Below are 18,718 nucleotides of genomic sequence, written 5' to 3'. Positions count from 1 at the left end.
ACCATTTAGATTGATAGAACATAAAATATATTTATTTGATTAAAATTTCTGAATAACAAAATGCTAATAAATTCCTATGAAAGTAAATATGTAACAAACTAGGCATTTAATGTTACTGTTTTTATTTTGAAATTGAAGTCATTTTCTTCTTCTTCTTGCATTTATTTGTGTAGTGCCATAGCCTTTACATAGCACTTTACAAAGGAGAAAAAACAACAATCCAAAATAGAAACAAAAGCCAGCCTATGGTACACAATCTAAAACTACAAACAAGATTATGAAAATAATAAAATAAATATATTACCATATTAATAAATAAGAAATATTAATATATTACTATTCTTTCAATTCTCCTCTTTACTCCAACTCTGACTTCAGCCAAAATTGCTTCCAACTTCACAACTTTGACTCTGACTCCATGCTGTAAAGGCCGTACTCTGCATACAGCAGTGAAGCAGTGCTATGATTGTTGCTTTAGAAAGGAAATAGAAACCAGAGTGAATGTCAGCCCTCTCTCTGATTGATCAAATGCTATGCCCTGTAGTGGTCCTTCCTGTTTTACAGTAGGAGTAACTGACTTGTGTCTTTGTCCCAAGTCTGTCTGGGCATTTGTCCTCTCATTCTCAAGCCTGTGCTTACAGTGATTTATACTGGTAACACTCAATTTCCAAAGTCATCATAACTGAAAATCATGGTTCCATTACTCAGAGGGCTGCCTAAAATCAGGAGAAAGCTTAACACACATCAAGCCATTTGAAACTTTTGGAACAAGTGTACAGTAAACAGTCTCCTGTATTATGTCCATGAAGTGCCATCTTGGGATCCATTATGCATATAGGAGTATCTTCTTAAATCTGATCTATTTAAAGTGGTCAAAACCATGAGTTTGTATACTTACGAAGAGCTACACTTTTAAATTCTTATAGGGATTGTGTATGTTCCATCAGGAATATTTTTAAATGCTGCTTTAACAGAGTAACATCACTAAGTCATAGAATCATAGTATTAGAAGGGGCCCTACCAGGCATCAGGTCAGTCCCCCACTCAATGTAGGTTCATAGAACAGCAAGTCAAGCCATTTACTGTTGCAGCTTGAAGTCTAAAAGTCGTTAAAAAGACATGTCATGCTTATTTTAATTTACTGTAATAAGATTTAAAATATTTCTGAACCTAGAATGCTAGTATTCAGAGTTCCAAATGTACGCCTTTTACCAGTTGTATGTATGCATGGTGTTACTCTTGTTCTTTCCTGGAGTTCTGTTGGAAACCCTGACATCCTGGAACAAATGGAACTTTGTCTTGCAGCCCTATGCAGTTCAGCAGCTCAGAGCCATAGCTGGTGTGATGATTACTGCTTCCCATAACCGCAAGGAAGACAATGGCTACAAGGTATGTTGGGAACGCTCTAGGTGGATGTTAATTATTAATTACCATTTTCTCAATCTCAGAAATACCTATGTGAGAGATGCTGCAGTCATTGTCACAAACTGAAACATTCAGGGGAATGTTCTAGAACTGAATCCTGTGTGACGTTCTGTTTTCTTAATGGGGAAATGGTTTTAAGAAAATGTGTCTGATCTCCTTTGCTCGAGTCTTTGTGGTTGACTCAGCTGGTTAGTACAGACAGTATACTGTCTTGGTGCCTGCGTTTATGAATACCTTTCAAAATCTTTCTTCAGTTCCACATCTCCAATATATTGAAAGTTGGCATGGTATGTATAGGGATTTGTGTTTCATTCTTAATGGCATGAGTTGCCATTTTGACCAACCTGGAAATGAATCTTGGCTTACTCACCAAAGAATCCTGTCGTTTTTCATTGATTCCTGGCTTTAACAGAGCAAGAAATCTTCTTCCTACTGCTTAATACAGCTGGTTTCTCTCTTTCCCACAGTTTTTGTCTTTGGGTACAATAATTGTCACATATAGTTAACATCCTTTTATGTTTTGCTTTAAAGTAAATCATTCTGAGAACTTCTCTGTTTAAAAAAGCACTGTATGAATGCTGCCTTCCCTCCACTCATTGGTTCTGCCATACCTTCCTTATAAAGAAAGGATGCCTTATTTTAGTTGGTTAGTGATTCCCAAATCAAGGAAGGCCTTTTCCTTGTCAAGGTTCAGTGTTCTTCCCTCTAATTTTTTGTAAAAATAATTGCTTGTAAGTAAATGAGGCAGTATATGAGGTGTGGCAGTACTACATTATGTAGAGCTTGTATTCCTGCTGAAGATTCTTTTGCTTCTGTTAATCTATGAATAATATGTATGTCTGTGTTAGGAGTGTACTTGCTGCTGTGTAGTAGAACTGGAGTGTATAGAACCTACTCAGACCCTGCCCTTACACCATGAATTCTTGACCTGATCTCTGCTTCAGGTATACTGGGAAAATGGTGCACAGATCACATCTCCACATGATAAAGAGATCCTGAAATGTATAGAAGAATGTGTGGAGCCATGGGATGACTCTTGGAATGAGAATCTGGTAGATAGCAGCCCTCTTACTCGAGATCCGCTGCAGCAAATATGTGCAAGCTACATGGAGGATCTAAAAAAGATCTGCTACCACAGGTAATAAATTAAAGCCATGGGGGATTGTTACAACTGAAGGGGCATCAAGTTGACATAGTGAGTCCAGTACTTTAACAAGAACTAGTCATTCAATTAGACACCCCCCCCCCCAAAGAGCATCCAGGAATCATTCCATTTGTCTCTGGAGGTGGATCAACTTAGTGTGTCTACTTTCAAGGGACTGTCCAATACACCCACCCTATTTGCATACAGAATTGTGAATTAAGTAGAATAAGATGCTTAGTAACACATATTTGCCTTCTTCATCTTAATGTAGATTCACCTAAACTTCATCAGGAAATATCCATGGGAGTGGGTAACACAACACCTTCCCTCTGATTTTAAACTTTACACCTTGTGGTAAATAGTAGGTGCAAATAACATATACAGGTAATGGTTTGGATGAAGAAAAACAAATTGAAACTGGGTGTAGATAAGACAGAGGTGCTTGCTATCAAGGCTCCTAATCTCAGGCTGGTGGTCTGTCACCCATTTCTGGGTGGGGTCATGCTCCCCCTGAAAGACTGCATTCACAGTTGCAGAGTTCTGGAATCTGTCTTTCCAAATGCCAGCTCAGATAGGTCAGGAGTATCTGTTGTCAGCTCTGGCTGATACGCCAACTGTCCCCCTTCCTATAATCAGGAGACTTAAAGATTGTAGTGTGCACATGCTGGTAACCTCAAGGCTGAACTGCTTCATAGAATCATAGGGTTAGAAGAGACCACAAGGGCCATCCAGTCCAACCCATTCTGCCTTGCAGGAAATCACAATCAAAGCATCCCCGACAGATTACCATACAGCCTCTGTTTAAAGACCTTCAAGGAAAGGGACTCTACTACACTCTCAGGAAGGAGTGTGTTCCATTGTCGAACAGCCCTTACTGTCAAGAAGTTCCTCCTAATGTTGAGGTGGAATCTCTTTTCCTGTACCTTGCATCCATTGTTTCATGTTTTAGTCTCTGGAGCAGCGGAAAACAAACATGCTCTATCCTCAGTGTGACACCCCTTCAAATACTTAAACAGGGTTATCATAGCACCCCTTTACCGTTTCTACTCCAGGCTAAACATACCCAGCTCCCTAAGTTTTTCCTCTTAGGGACATGGTTTTCAGATCCTTCACCATTTGTGTTGTGAGCCGCCCTGATCTTGGGAAGGAGCGGGATAAAAATAAAAACTTTATTTATTATTATTATTTATTTTGGTTGCCCTCCTCTGGACACACTCCAATTTGTCAATGTCCTTTGTGCATTGTGGTGCCCAGAACTGGACACAGTATTCCAGGTGAGGCCTGACCAAAGCACATTTTCAGTGTGCTGTACATTGAGCTACCTTTGTGCCAAGTCTGGAAACTCCAACTGGTTCAGAATATGGCAGCCAGACTGATTACTGGGACATCACATTACACTGGTCTTAAAACATTTCACTGGCTGCCAATTAGTTTCTGGGTAAGATACAAAGTGTTGGTTATTACCTTTAAAGCTCCACATGGTTTGGGTCCAGGTTACCTACAGGATCCCCTTCTACCATACAGTCTGCCACGTACACTCAGGTCTGAGAAAGGACTAGACTGGCAGTGGTTTTCCAGAGGACTTTTTTCACCTGCTGCCCCCAAACTAGAATGACCTGCCAGAAGAAAGATGACAGCGGAAAATATTGACTGTATTTAAAGCAACAGTAAAGACATATCTCTTCTGGCAGGCCTGTCCAGTCAATTTTAAATATGACTTTTAATTTTTATATGAAATTGTATATGACTGTAATTTAAAGATTTTATAGTATTGTATCTTAACTCTGGGTTTATGTGTTTGTAGTACGCTTTGTATTTTAACATGCTGGTACCCTGCCTCAAGCTTTGACAAAAGGTGGGAAAGAAATAAAAATATATTATTATTGATTATATATGTAGCCCTTAAGGTGTTTGGGACTACAACTCCAGGAAGCTCTGCTCAGCAAACCCAATGGATAAGGATCATGGGAGTTGTATTTCAAAATAACTGGAAGTTGCCAGAATTCCTGCACCTGGTCAATAGTTTCTTGCAGAGTATGTCAAGTTGAAGATATATTGAGAGATGGCATGGCAGCCATGGATTGCTAAGGAGGCCCTGCTAAAGCATCTGTAACTTGAAATATTGAAATTGCCTAAGCCAAGTGTCCAAATGTTGTCCATTAGCACAGCAGTCAGCCCCTCAACCAGGGTCTGGACAGGGAAATAGATGAGCAACAGGATAGCTGGTATACAAGCAGAATCCCTGACCTGTTTTCCTGGCCAGACACCTGGAGTAAGGGATGCTTCACTAGTTCCAAGGGCTAGATTTAGAAAACTGGAGGTCCCCTACCCTGACTGTCTGTAGGATCAGATACTGGCCAGTTTAAAGCAGAAGCTGCCCACTCTCTGTGAGACCTCTGAGCCCTACACTCCAGATCCTTGGAATAGTAAGGTGTAAAACCTTTTACACTTTAAAAAGTTCCTCAAATGAACATTCAGTAATAATAATAATAATAATAATAATAATAATAATAATAATAATAATAATAATAATAATATGCTGCCTTCTTCCCAGTACAAGGACTCAAGGAAGCTTAGATCTCAAGTATGTATTTAAAAGAAAAGTAAGAGTAGGCAGTCCACGCAACCCTTGCCTCTAGGCCAGCATTTCATTATTCAGTTTAAAGCTGGGAGGAGGAATCCAGGCTCACCTGGCCACCTGTGAGCTGCTTGTGCTACATGTCTTGTCTTACCACACCTTTGTGTAATGTGTCACCTCCTTTGAGAGAAAGCTGGTCTCCTCTTAGTACATCCTGTGGTTTTCTTTACAGGGAGCTGAACACAAAGACCAGCTTGAAATTTGTTCACACTTCTTTTCACGGGGTCGGGCATGACTATGTGCAGTTGGCTTTCCAGGCCTTTGGCTTCCAGCCTCCCATTCCAGTCCCTGAACAAAAAGACCCAGATCCAGACTTTTCCACAGTCAAGTGTCCAAACCCTGAGGAAGGGGAATCTGTGCTGGTACGTATGTTGTAACGCTTAAACTGTGGCTCTGTCCACATGTGCAGAGAGCATATTTAGCCTTAGCTTTGGAAACAGAATTAGAGCAAGTCATTCAGTGGGCAGGAGAAATTCAGCTGGCTGCTTTGCAGTGACTAAAAGGAATCCATGGCCTCTTCCAGGAATTGTCTTTGCGGCTTGCGGAGAAAGAAGGTGCCAGGGTGGTGGTGGCGACCGATCCCGATGCAGATAGGCTAGCTGTGGCAGAACTCCAGGAGAAGTAAGTGAAAGATCCTTTTTGAAGCCTCTTGGTGAAGGGGAAATGAGACTTGTCACACTGCAGAAATGAAGCAGCTTGACACCACTTTAATTGTTGTGGCTGCACCCTGTGCCATTGTGGGATTTGTAGTTTGCTGAGTTATTCAGCCTGGTCTTTCAGAGAGCTCTGGTTCCTCGCCAAACTACAGATGGCAAGATTCTGTAGGAAAAAGTCATGGCAGTTAAAGTGGTCTCAAACTGTTTTATTTCTGCAGTGTGATTACATGCTAGGGAAGTAAATCTTCATAAGTTTCAATCTTATGGGCAAGAGCTATTTTTCTGTTTGAAGGGCTCTTCACATTTCAGAATTTATTCTGCAGTAAAATAAAATAAAATCCACACGTTTTTTCTGTGCATTTTCTATGTAAAAATGTTGTTTTCTTTGGGGAAAAAATAATGTTTTCTATCAAGAAGCTTACTTTCTACAGAAAAAAATAACATCTTTGCAGAAGGTCCCAAGATTCTTATCGGTCCAGGATTCCCAACAGTCCAGAAGCCTCTTTTTTGAGATTTGAGTATTTATGAATATTCTTTCCATCCCCGCTAGAAAGGCAAGGCGTAATTGTGCTTAATGTTTGAATTGTTAAGATTGTGAGGTTTGTTTTTTTTAATTCCATCATACAGAACAGGCTACTGGACAAATGGAAATGGTTTCATAGTCACCGAATACATAGATTGAATTCCTTTTGTGTTTTGGATTTTCATGGGAATTTCTTCAGATATTTGGCGCTGCTTTTCTATTTCTGCAGTGGCCGCTGGAAAGTCTTTACTGGCAATGAACTGGCAGCTTTGTTTGGTTGGTGGATGTTTACCTGTTGGAAAGAGAACTGCTCTAAAGATGCTGATGTCAAGAATGTTTACATGTTGGCAACTACTGTCTCCTCAAAGATCCTGAAGACCATTGCCCGCAAAGAAGGATTTCACTTTGAAGTAAGGAATGTGTAGCATCCTCTCTTCTCTTATAATCTCTGCTGGCTTTTTACACACTATCATTTTATTGCTGTTATTTGCTAACAAGTCAGCTTCGACTTATGACAAGAGACCTCCAGGAGCCCCAGTCCTCAGCTGTCCTACTCAGTCAGCCATGGTTTCCTTGGTGAACTCAGTCCATCTGGAATATGGTCTTTCTCTTTTCTTTCCACTTTACCAAGCATTACTGTCTTTTCCATCACTGTACTGCTATCAATTTGGCTTGATCTCTGAGTACAGATGCACTCTGTCTTTGTTCTTAAGTGCATATTTTTAAAACTGATTTGATCTTTTCTTATCTAAAATAATAAATAAATAAATAAATAAATAACTTATGGCCCGCCCTATCATGAAAAATCTGGGAGGGTTACAACAGTAAGAAAAAAACATAGCAATAACAATAGAATAAAAATAACTTAACAATTTACAATAATAATAAATAGCAAGAAGAATGCATAGCAAATAACAACAATAATAGCAATAATTGGTCCCTTATTCCTTCAAGCATTAATTAATAATAACATTCTTCTCAGGCTGGAGCAGTCTTCCGGAGGGCAGGGGAGCCAGCGTTAAATATGCCCCCAAAACAGCTGGAACCCTGGGCAAGCTGGAGTAGTCTAGGCTTCAGTATAACTTCCAGCCGTCAATGTGTGGTCTTTCATGAAATGAAATGATGCCCCTGTTGTGGAACTGGAAGTATCTTCAGACAGAGCTAACCCCTTGAAGGTGGAATAAAGAGAGGAATGGAAGAGAGGAGAAGAGTTTGGGGGTGTTGGGCACAACTTGGAATCGTTTTTTAAAAGGGAAACATGAAGCATGATGGAGTCCATCTCTTTGATTAACACATTTTACTTTCTACTGTAGGGAAATGGAATAGGGGAACATTTAGTTACTTCAGACCAGCTTTTCTCAACCTTTAACTCCCGGAGGAACCTGTGAAATAATTTTCAGGTCTCAGGGAACTGCAGCATAGAAATTATTATATCTATAACCTATTTTAAAAAGTTCATTTTTTCTAATCATGATCTGTTACAAACTTTAGGGTTCCAGGGAACCCTGGTCCAGACCATATGCAGATATCCAAGTTTGGGTTTGGACAAAAGAGGTACTGAGCCTTTGACTCTTGCTGCCAAATTTCATTGCAGTTGTTGGGTTCAGATTTGTGCTTCTTATTTGGGGTTATACTGAGCAGTGTAGCTAAAGGTGAGAACTAAAAAGGGAACATGCCGCTTGACAAATGGCTAGCATCTGTTCATCCTTGTGGCTTTAATGCCCCCTAGTGCACATTCAGGGATATTTTTCACAGCGTTGTTAGCTTCTTTCAGTATAAGATTAAAATTAAGGGAAGGGAGGTAGGAATCAAATAGCACTTTTAAGACTGATTTGTTTTAACATGAGCCTTTGTGGAGTTCAGTCCATTTGCCCAGATGCACTAACTCCATCATTTCATCTGAGGAAGTGGATTGATATACATGGAAGCTCATGCTAAAATAAATTGTCTTAATGATTCTAGCTGAGAAAACAATGGAATAAGTTCACTTTAAGGTTGCCATAAGTCAGAAATGACTTGAAGACACACACAACAACAATAGTTAAGCCTGCACAATCAGTAAAGTGAGTGCTTGCACTTAGAAGGCGCAAACGCCTTGGTATCTGCTGGCAGGTCATCTGTATCTTGAAAGCAACCTGTGCTAAGAGGATGTCCTTTCCTGTCTTCTTTCAGGATACACTCCCTGGCTTCAAATGGATTGGTGGCAGAGTTAAAGACCTCTTGGACAGTGGCAAAGAAGTCCTCTTTGCCTTTGAAGAGTCTATTGGTAAGTGTGTAGGGGCTGGAGTGAGATGCCTGCCTTGGATGGTGTTGTGACAACACAAAACCGTCTTGAATTTTTTCTGGGTTTTTTTAAAGGTCTAGAACAGAATTTGGAAGAGGCAGTTCTAAATTTTGTTCTCCTCCTTCACCATATGAAAATAAATTTTGCATATTTTAGTACCTAAAGTCCCTTTGTTCCAAGAGGCTGATAGTACATAGAGTCCAAGGGCTGAATCCAGTGAGGAACTCTCTTGTGCGGTCTTCCATGGCATTGAAAGGGGAGACTGTATACTTGCTTGTGGGATATCATGGTGTCTTTCACTCACACAGCTAACTTCAGATAAAGGATGTTGCATCGAGAAACTCACTTTTGCTGCTACCATACATAATTCAAATTACTTTCTGGTGCACTTAGCAATTCTTCATTTGTTCTTATCCAGATTCATTGCAACTTGAACCCTAAAGGGCCTTGTCTTAAATCTTTTCAACATTATCATTCCCTGGAGCTGCAGCCTAGGAACAGTTGTCTCTTTTGGTGGGGGATTCCCAATGGAGTCTGTTGTAGGCTGAAGACAGCAGTTTATCTAAACATGTGAAGGGCAAACTGAACAGTCTGCCACTGGAGCAAACTGCACTGAACCGTTTTGAAAGTCTTCACAGCAACAGCAAATAACAACCGAAGGCAATCATATGACAGCCTACATACCCTCAAGTCACCAGATCACATCTGATCATGCAAGCTAAGCAAAGTCAGGCCTGGTTAGTATTTGGATGGGAGGCCACCAACAAATCCTAGGAGCTGTAGGCTACGTTTCAGAGGAAGGGACTGGCAAAAGCACCTCTTGAGTGTTCCTTGTCTCAGAAAATCCTATGAACTTCATGGAGTCACCATAAGTCAACTGACTATGTGAAGGTGCTCCTACACACACACACACACACACACACACACACACACACACCTTGAAGACACAGGCCATCACAGGCAAACATAGGGTTATATTTGATAGATGTTAGCCAGTCATTAACCACCAAGCATTAAGCCCTAATGGAAAATTACAAAGCAAAGCACCAGGTGAAAACGGTGTGTGTGTTTCCGATTGTTATTCTTATCAATGGAAAGTGCTACTTGGTTAAAGGTATGAGGGTTGGAATGCCCCACAAATGCTTAACCAGCTTTTCCTTAAAGTTCCCAAGAGCCTAGCAACTTTACAGCTTCCAAAATTTTTCCTTGGTTGAAACCTTTCATTCAGCCTGACTCTACCTTGCTTTGGTCTTATAGTTGACCTCTGACCTTTGCCTTCAGTTTCTGCAAGCCATAAGTGGTCCCCCCCCTCCCATCACAAGGGTTTCCCTCTCTCCATAACAAGCTAGTAAGGAGCAACCATGTGAGATTTGGGTGCTACTTTAGTGGGTCACTATGATGATTTGTAAATACTGCAAGCTTAATCTCTTGGTGGGGAATAGGGGCTGTGTGAGCACTTCCTTAAAGCTGGTCTGAGCAGGGAAGGAATAGAGAAACAGATTCACTCTTGCTGGGCTAGAGAGTAGCCCATCCCCTGCCTGACCCACAAAACTCTGGTTGGTGGCCCTGGGATTCAACTGCTCTTTCCAATACTGCAATTTCTCATGGCTCCCATCACACAAGTGTCTCTTCCTAGCCTTTGTGTTGAGATATAGTATAGAGGAGTAATAAAAAAGGGGTTTAAGGTGACCTAGGAATAAAATGCACAACAGTAAAATGTAGTTCTGAGAATGGATTGTTTTTTCACTTGCAGGCTTCATGTGTGGCAATTCTGTGTTGGACAAAGATGGTGTAAGTGCAGCTGTGGTGATAGCTGAAATGGCTGCCTATCTTGATACCAAGAGCCAAATGCTGGCACACCAACTAATGGACATATATAAAATGTAAGCCCTGGGCTTCACCTATGGGACTGGATGCATGAATTGCAGACAGAGAAAGATAGTATTTAAAAAAAATCTTTGAAGCCAGGCATTCAGTTTCCCCATCCTCTTCTGTCTCATGGTGGTCTTTGCTTAGCTTTTTGTAGATTTTCTAGTGACCAAATTTAAGTTTACAATTTATCTGGTTTTCTGCCACTAAAGGTATCATGGCTTTTTTTTTTTTTTTTGCAGATATGGCCATCACATTTCAAGAACTTCCTATTTCCTGTGTTATGATCCTCCCACTATCAAAAGGATATTTGAAAGGCTTCGGAACTATGATTCTCCTAATTCCTACCCAGCGTCTTGTGGCACTTACAGTATATTGGATGTCCGGGATGTCACCACTGGGTATGACAGCAGCCAACCGAATAAGAAGTCGGTGAGTTATGGTGCTTCCTAGGAAAATGGGGCAGAAAAAGAGAGTCAGGTTGCTTATAATCTCTGGCAGCCCAACCCACAATAACCAGGACATCCATATCTCTGTATAACAGAGACTTCTTGCGGTTCAGACTTCTGGTGGTTCATAAACCACACAGGTTTTTTTGGAAATTTTGCTCTTCAGAATAGTGCAATGCATCATTTTCTATCATTCTGGCTGAAGCTGATATCTTGGTTTGGAATGTGTAACTCAACTCTTAGCTTGTCTTCACAATTACTTGTATGTCCCATATTTCCTTGCTTGAAACTTGAGCAAGTGGACTATTACCTTTGTAGGGTTGTAAAATGCTATTTTGGGGTGCCAAAACAGCCCCAAAGGCAATTAGAACTGATGTTCCACAATTTCTGGTCACCCAAAGTGGTAGCCATGATGATGCACACAGTCCTCCAGTTCTCTGGAGGAGCTCTAAAATTATGGGACGGCCCTCTGGACTAGAGAAGACATAGATTGACCATGAACCTATGGATTACTGAATGTGAAAGAGAACAGAAAACTTCTCCTAGAAGGAAGGGCATACAAAAGCTGCATAGAAAGGGGAGAAGATAGTTCAAATATCTGTAAGTCCCATTGTGTGCCTCTGTTTTTGTTGTGGCAGGTGCTGCCTGTGAGTAAAAACAGCCAGATGATCACCTTCACCTTTCAGAATGGCTGTGTCGCTACCCTTCGAACAAGTGGAACTGAACCAAAGATCAAATATTATGCAGAGATGTGTGCGCCACCTGAACAGAGGTGAGGAATACTTTTCTTTTTGTGTGATCACCTGGGAAAATCAGGTGTGATTGCTGCATCAAGGCCAGTAGACTGTAGGTGGGAGCCAGGTACCTGGAGAGCAGGAAGTGTCAGTAAATTTCAATGTGGCCCAGATCTCAAGTAGCTCCTGGGGTGTGGGGGGATTGAACTTGTATCCTAGTCATCAACAGCACTTTGATTTGTTCTGAAAACTGGCAGCCAGTGGATCTACTTTAACAGGGGAGTCGTATTTATAGCCAGCCTAAGAAGGGAGTTCAAGAGTCTGGGGGCAACCACTGAGAAGGCCCTGTTTTGTGTGCCTACCAACCATACCTGTGAAGGTGATGGGACTGAGAGAAGGGCCTCTCCAGAGGATTTTGGGGCCTGGGCAGGCTCATACAGGGAGACGTGTCTGTCAGACAGCCTGGACCTAAGCCATATAGAGCTTTTTAGATTATAAAACAGCATTTTGAATTGTGCCCAGAAACAGACTGGCAGCCAGACTGAAGCAGGGGAGATGTATGTTTCCTTTGTCCAGTCCGTTAACACTCTGACTGCCAGTTTTTCTACAAACTCAAGTTTTGAAGCCATGGGGAGGCATTGCAGTAATCCAGATGGAATATAACTAAGTCATATGTCACCGTGAGCAGATCAGGCATTTCTAGGAACAGGTGCAGATGATAGACTAGCTTTCAAGTATGCTAAAGCACTCCTCGCTGTCCCAGTTTCGGTGTTGCATTTGTCTTCCTAACCTTTAACTTCTCTTTTCTTTAGCGACACAGTCTTCCTGGAAGAGGACCTGCAGAAACTCATTGATGCTCTGATTGAGAATTTTCTGGAGCCCAGTAAAAATGGACTGATCTGGCGGTCGCTGTAGCCCTCTCCCCCATTGGCTGAAACAGAGGTCACTCCATGCACTGTGTCACGTGGAACAAATGAACCAAGACAATAACTCCTGTTTGCATTAATTTAATATATATGTGTGCGTGTGCGTGCGTGCGTGTATGTATTCCCTAGCCAGCATTCATAATGTGGAAGCAGTATTGTTTTGTCAACCTTCTGTCCAAAGTAGTGAGACAGCTTTGGGGCAAGTTGTTGGGGGTTCCTCCAGATTTGCATACAGAACACAAAAATATTATGGCAAATTTTGGAAACTTTGCCAAGAATTGATCAATGGCCTCAAAACAAGAACCACTTCTCTGTGGGCTTCATCTTGCATTTGCCTAACGTCGGGTCTCTATATTCAGCCCTTGGCAGCTGAAAAACCATTTCAGGTTGGATAAGGATTATTGTATTGGCCTGACAAAAGGTTCTGCTTCCTTGTAGCTGTTTTGAATGTTGGTATCTTTACTGTATTGTTGAGTCTTAATTTTACCAGTCTGTTTAATAGAATTCGGTAGTTAGGATTTTCTAGTTTAGTCCAAGTTGTTTTGTAGTCTTGAAAAAAAGTTCCAGCTATTTAAATCTCTTTCTCTTCTGAAAGGTGCTTTTTGTGCATTGAATTCTTATCTGTCTGTATACTTATACTGAAGTTTACTCAGCAGTCAAAAAAGGAGTGGCAAGATGTGTAAATTGAGGTTTGACTCATCTCAGGGCCAAAACCAGGATGGTGCCCTATCTCACCTTAGTTTTGGCTCTCAGGATTGCCTGCCGGTTAGGCTTCTTGGCAACAAGGAAACAAATTCAGATTTAAAGGGATACCACAAACGCCAGGGTGGCTGAATGTGGTTGTGCCAATTTTGCCTTCACTTGCCTCAGTGAAATACCCCAAGAGACTCCAGCTCTTAGACAATTACGAACAGTTAGTTCCATTGTTCTGGATTGAATCTGGAGAAAGAACCTCCCACATCTGTTTGCAGATGGTTCCAGATCTCTTTCTCTAACAGTAGTCAAAATTCTGGAGTCACAAAAAGAATAATATGTACTGTTAAATTGTTTTGTTTTTTTAAAAAAGTGGAATTGAATCAGTACATTCTTTAAAAGTCTATTCCAACAAGATGGTCTCTTAGCTTTATCCAGCACCAGACATTAATAAGTGTGTGGCTTGCAAAGTTTTACATGCCTTGAGCAGCTCTAAATAGAGATCCCAGAACAGAGTGAGAGTCTTTGAAAGGTCATGGCTGGGCTAAGAGCTTCCAGAAGCGGAGAATCTTCGGACTGCAATTCTTACGAACTCTGTGTTGACGATGCTTTCTTTATCAGTTAATACAGTGATTCCCAAATGCTGGTCTTCCAAGTGTTTTGGACTTTGGTTTCCAGAATCCCAGACCACTGGCCAAGATGACTGAGGCTTCTGGGAGTTGAAGCCCAACATTCCTGGGGGACCAGATTTTGGGAATCTTTTGAGTTAACAGAAAGTGTCACAGTTGAGGGCCAGCCACATTTGAGTGACTTAACACTCAACAGCTGAAGCTGCCAGGATGGAAAGGGGAGAAAAGAGTTAAATGCAGTTCAGGAATGGAGTCTGAAGTGTGAGGCAAGAATAGCCCAGGCAACAGCTTTTCCACCTCAGAACAGGGCACAGATCTCTTTGTTTCAGTTGACCAAGGCAGTCTTTACAAAAAGGGAATCCTCCAGCTCCAGACCACTTCACTTCCAAAGTGCTCTTTCAACTCCAAAGATTTCTTTCTGGCCAAGATCCTTCAGAGCAGGTAGAGAGTGAAAGCATCCCAGTTTACCTTTGCCACTGGTTGTTTTGACTTCATCCTCCTGTTGTTCCCTTACACCCCTTTTTTGTGTTGGCTATAACAAGGTAGTGTTGGTGACTAACATACCGATGACCCAGCTAGTTCACAGGAGCAAGAAAGTCCGTGGCAGCCATGTGGCAACCTTGTCTGGATTGCTGTGAACAAGTGGCATGCTCGGATGCTACTCTTCCCAATGCCCCCAAAAAGGAGGACAAACCAGACATGGAAAGTTTCCTCTGATGACAGCCCTTTGGCTCTTGCTTTGTTTCCAAACAAGCCAATGAGAAACCTTGTGACTTACAGGTCCAGCATGTTGTGTGGGATCTGAAAAACTTGAGCCTGGGCTCCTGGACATCCCTGAGGCACTTTGCATTTCTGGCAGGCTTTGTCCATTGGGCTGGAGCTGCAGGATGGTGCAAACAAGTTGCCTGCACCAGCATGCTTCTCTTTCACATGAAACCAGGCTGCACCTGTGATTCTAGTCAGTGTGCAAATGTAGGCAGTTTCTTGCACACCTAGCTGGGGATATGGTGGTGAAATAGGGGTGAATTAATGCCAGGTGGAGCCCTGGCTCTGTGGTATTAATAATAAAGTACTTCTTTCTGAATGTTTGTGGAGGGCAGGGAATTGCTTCTCTTGCACAAGACTTCTGGAGCACCTTTTCACTAGGAACTTGCTCTCGAAACTTTAGTAGGATGCGTGCAAGGGTTATTCCTGATGGATTTTGTCCTGGATTTACATGCTATATTTATTTATATATATATATATATTGGTTTTTTCCTGTTTAAAGCTAAATGCCTTCCAGATTGTGCATATATTTGAGTGAGATTTATTGTATACCTATACTTTTAAAAACAACCCTTAACTCTTTGTTTTCCTTTTCCCCATTTACTGTATATTTGAAAGCCCTGCAGTATAGGAATGCGTAACTAAAGAGGCAGCCATGTTGTTATGGCTGTCTCCATTTTTGTGTTGTTCAGGCATCCAAAGAAGTCCGAGGCAAATCTGTATGCCACTTTGCAGCTCTGCCTTCCCTTCAGGGTCTGGTCCCCAACTCATTCCTACTTTGCGACTGAAGCACAGAGAGGGCAGAATTTAAGGCCTTAACATGTTTTCTCAAATTACTTCCTAGTTTTGGAAAAAAGAAGGATGTTTTTCTGCTCTGTGGTTGGAACAAACAAATATGATGGAAAAACAAAAAAAGCAACGTTGGTGAGGAAGCTCTCTTTTGATAAGAGATAGATTAGCAATAGAAACTCAAGTCCTCTCTGTCGGAGCTCAGATAGGTTCCTTTTTTTGGACTGCAGCTCCCAGAATTCCCCAGCCAGCTTTTGGAGTCTAAAAGAAAGGAACCTTTCCAAGCTCTGTTCACACTTGATAACAGGGGTGTGCGAATTGTGGCCTGTGGGTTGCATGTGCCCTCCTGGGGTCACTTATTTTGGTCCTGAATTCCCTCATGCCCCAGGGAGCATTTTAACTATGTTTTTGCACGCACGCGCACGCACACACGCATGCACCCTAGCCAATGTAGGGGTGGAAGACTCCTTTTTTAAATATTAAAGATATAGGAAGTGTTAAAATAGGAAATGCAGTTTAAAAACTTATCTCCTGGGTCTAAAGTCGCCAAAACATGGCAACGGTGCCTTCCCCACATCTGCAGTGGGTACTGCGGGAGGAGGGAAATCTTTATTTTGCTGGAGGTTGGGAGGCTAATGCAGTCCCATTGCCTCCCACAGTTGCCCACCCTGGCTTAATAGTTTAAATAAGATGGCTGTAATGATTGCTGCTATTGTTGTGTTTTCCACTGTTGAAAATGCTTGAACATCCATCCAACTCCATTTGGAGAAGGTGTCTTCATTCTCCCCACCAAATCCTTCCCCTCACCCTATATCTTCCATTTCTCAGACTGTGAAAAATCTTCCTTCTCTTACCTCATAAGCGGCATGTGGGCTTTGGGTTGTAATGCTCTCAGACTTCTCTCCGTTTGGGACTTCTTGTCTGATAGTAAAGAATGCTTAACAGGTGGAATGAAGGACAACATTGTTCGAAGCCAAGTCAGAAATGCACAACGACTTGTACATAATGATGATACCTCTTCTTTCCTAAGATGCTGGTGTGGAGTGGTTCATTGGGTGAGTTGTTGGCTTGGTTTTTGTTTTTTTAAAATCTTGCACTTGCTGGCTTAAACATTTATCTTTTTTTGCACTGTTAAGGGAATCCTTTTTGTCTCGTGAACTTATGTAGCATAGTATCTATTTGACTGTGTGCAGCTTAAGAGAAAGGGTTTTTAAAAACCCAGCATATATACATACATGAAGCTTGCAGATTGGGGGATATTTATAATATACACCTCGGCCTCTTATATTACTTACACTTAGCTGGATGAATGGCCACTTTTCTAGCCAAGAATCAGTCTTAATGGTTCTCCTCTAGTCTTAACTCTGCCATTGTGATGAGTAGCAACAAGTCTCTTTTGGAAGTGGGAAAATCCTTATTTTCTTTATAATAACAATTCTGAGAAGCTAAAGTCTGCTGTGCGTTTTGAAGGAGTAGGTCATTTAGTATAATGCTTTGGTCCTCTAGATATTTTGGACTTCAGTTCCCTCAAAGTCCCAGCCAGTGGCTAGGAATTCTGGGAACTGAAATACCAAACATCCAAAGGGCCAGAGTTTGTGAAGGCACACTTGATGGCTTTGGTCCAGTGGTGGACAAGCCAGTTTCTTTCATTGTCAGTGGAGGCAGCAGAAAGCTCCTTCTACTGTAGAGGAACAGTAGAGGAACTCCATGTCTACATGAGACTCGTGATTCATTCTGTTTTCAAGTCACACCATGCCAGAAGAGTGAGCTGAAAGGTCTCCTTGCAACTGGCATATCACATCTGCCCAAATTCGTTCTAGCTGTAGTCACTTCTTGGGCTAGATTTTGGGGGGGGGGGAGGTATGTGAGCTTCTCTTTGAGGTAGCTCTTGGCTTTAGCAAGTTCTGCTTCTTCTACAACTGAAATCCACCCAAGCCCAGGGAATTGAAGCCTCCTGGCCAAACCATGGCTCAGGCCACAGAGCCATTGTGGGTGGTGTGTGTGTTTGCCCACCAGTTAGCTGGGCCAAAAAGGGTTGATTTACACAGTGCAAAGGAATCAGACCTTCCTGCTTTTGAAGGGGGTATGTTTGCAGTTGGGGGTCACCCTGGCCAGGTGGAGAAGAAGCTCTTTGCATCTTGTGATCTTCTTTCTGGGTACAACTTCTGAAACATGAGGCATAAAGAACATAGTGAGTGCCTTGTAAGTCTTTTTCCCCATTTGTTTCAGAATCACTCCATGTGTTACTCAGATCTTGCAAGAAGATCTTTGTCCTGTTTCAGACAAAGTGAACCACTGTTTGGAATCCAAAGTGTTCACTCTGTTCAAATAGCACTGAAGCGTTGGGTAGACTTTAGAGCAAGAGGGGGAAAGCTTGGTCCAGAGGTCCAAGTGGGGTCCTTCTCCCAACCTGGCCCCATCTACTCTTCCCCTCATCCCACCCACCACCATGTCCTTCACCATTGGGCAGATGGGGAGAATCTGCTTCAGAACTGCTATCTCCAGTTATTAGATCATAGGGGAAATTCACAAAGGGTGGGAATACCATTCTCAGCTTGTGTTTTCAGGAACTCTTGATGTCACCATCTGTGATGGGACTGCTCATCCCCTTCTTCACACAGACTTTGTAAGTTTGTCTAAAAGTTGTTTGTAATGAGACATTCTGATAAGGTGCTCAACCAACAGAAATGTCCAGGATCTTTGAGAAATTTTTTCTCGAACATGTAATTGCAGCAGGGGTGAGCGATGTGCTGGCTACAGTTGTCTTAGGGCTGTTTTGGTAGCCACCATTCCCACCCATTCCACCAAACGTACTTACGTTCAGAGGCAAACTAGCACAAAAAAAAGGTTAAAAATGTTTTATAGGCTTTAAAAATGTACTAAAATTTGGCCAAGGCATAAAACCCAAAATTAAAGCAAGCCCTTTCCTCATATGATTTAAAGGGAGAGAATGGTTCTGAAATTCATTGACCCCTGTTAGGAGCCAAGAAGGGGAACTGTCCTCCAGACCCACTGGAGTTACCCATTCCTGATTTTACAAGTTCACAAATGCATACAGTCTTCTTTTTGTTCGATCCTTGACTCCATTGGTTATTCTGGCAACTAAGGTGAACATAAAGGAACTCTTGTGTTGTCTAGCTTGAAAAGCAAGTGCGCCTGTAACAGCTGGGCTACCCAGTCTTCGGCATGCTGTA

The 18,718-nt window shown here is 41.9% G+C and overlaps 1 protein-coding gene across 6 annotated transcripts in view; it reads left to right on the top strand.

Annotated features, from left to right (window-relative positions):
* The window catches only part of PGM2L1 (phosphoglucomutase 2 like 1), a 47,476-nt gene extending 32,180 nt beyond the window's left edge, over nucleotides 1-15,296 (top strand). For 5 of the 6 annotated variants that reach the window (XM_042457666.1, XM_042457664.1, XM_042457663.1 and 2 more), the window contains exons 6-15: nucleotides 1,306-1,389; nucleotides 2,370-2,563; nucleotides 5,380-5,569; nucleotides 5,731-5,828; nucleotides 6,616-6,796; nucleotides 8,559-8,652; nucleotides 10,424-10,553; nucleotides 10,782-10,971; nucleotides 11,627-11,760; nucleotides 12,535-15,296. In XM_042457666.1, the coding sequence (XP_042313600.1) occupies nucleotides 1,306-1,389; nucleotides 2,370-2,563; nucleotides 5,380-5,569; nucleotides 5,731-5,828; nucleotides 6,616-6,796; nucleotides 8,559-8,652; nucleotides 10,424-10,553; nucleotides 10,782-10,971; nucleotides 11,627-11,760; nucleotides 12,535-12,637 (1,398 nt within the window). In that variant the 3' untranslated portion in view covers nucleotides 12,638-15,296. The remainder of the gene's footprint in view (nucleotides 1-1,305; nucleotides 1,390-2,369; nucleotides 2,564-5,379; nucleotides 5,570-5,730; nucleotides 5,829-6,615; nucleotides 6,797-8,558; nucleotides 8,653-10,423; nucleotides 10,554-10,781; nucleotides 10,972-11,626; nucleotides 11,761-12,534) is intronic. The other variant, XR_006102884.1, reaches the window with a different exon arrangement.
* The last annotated feature ends 3,422 nt before the right edge of the window (nucleotides 15,297-18,718 follow it).

The sequence above is a fragment of the Sceloporus undulatus genome, chromosome 3 (genome assembly GCF_019175285.1).
Source record: "Sceloporus undulatus isolate JIND9_A2432 ecotype Alabama chromosome 3, SceUnd_v1.1, whole genome shotgun sequence".
NCBI lineage: Eukaryota > Metazoa > Chordata > Lepidosauria > Squamata > Phrynosomatidae > Sceloporus > Sceloporus undulatus.
The sequence above is the reverse complement of the archived record's forward strand: the minus strand, read 5'-3'. Positions and strand labels throughout refer to the sequence as shown.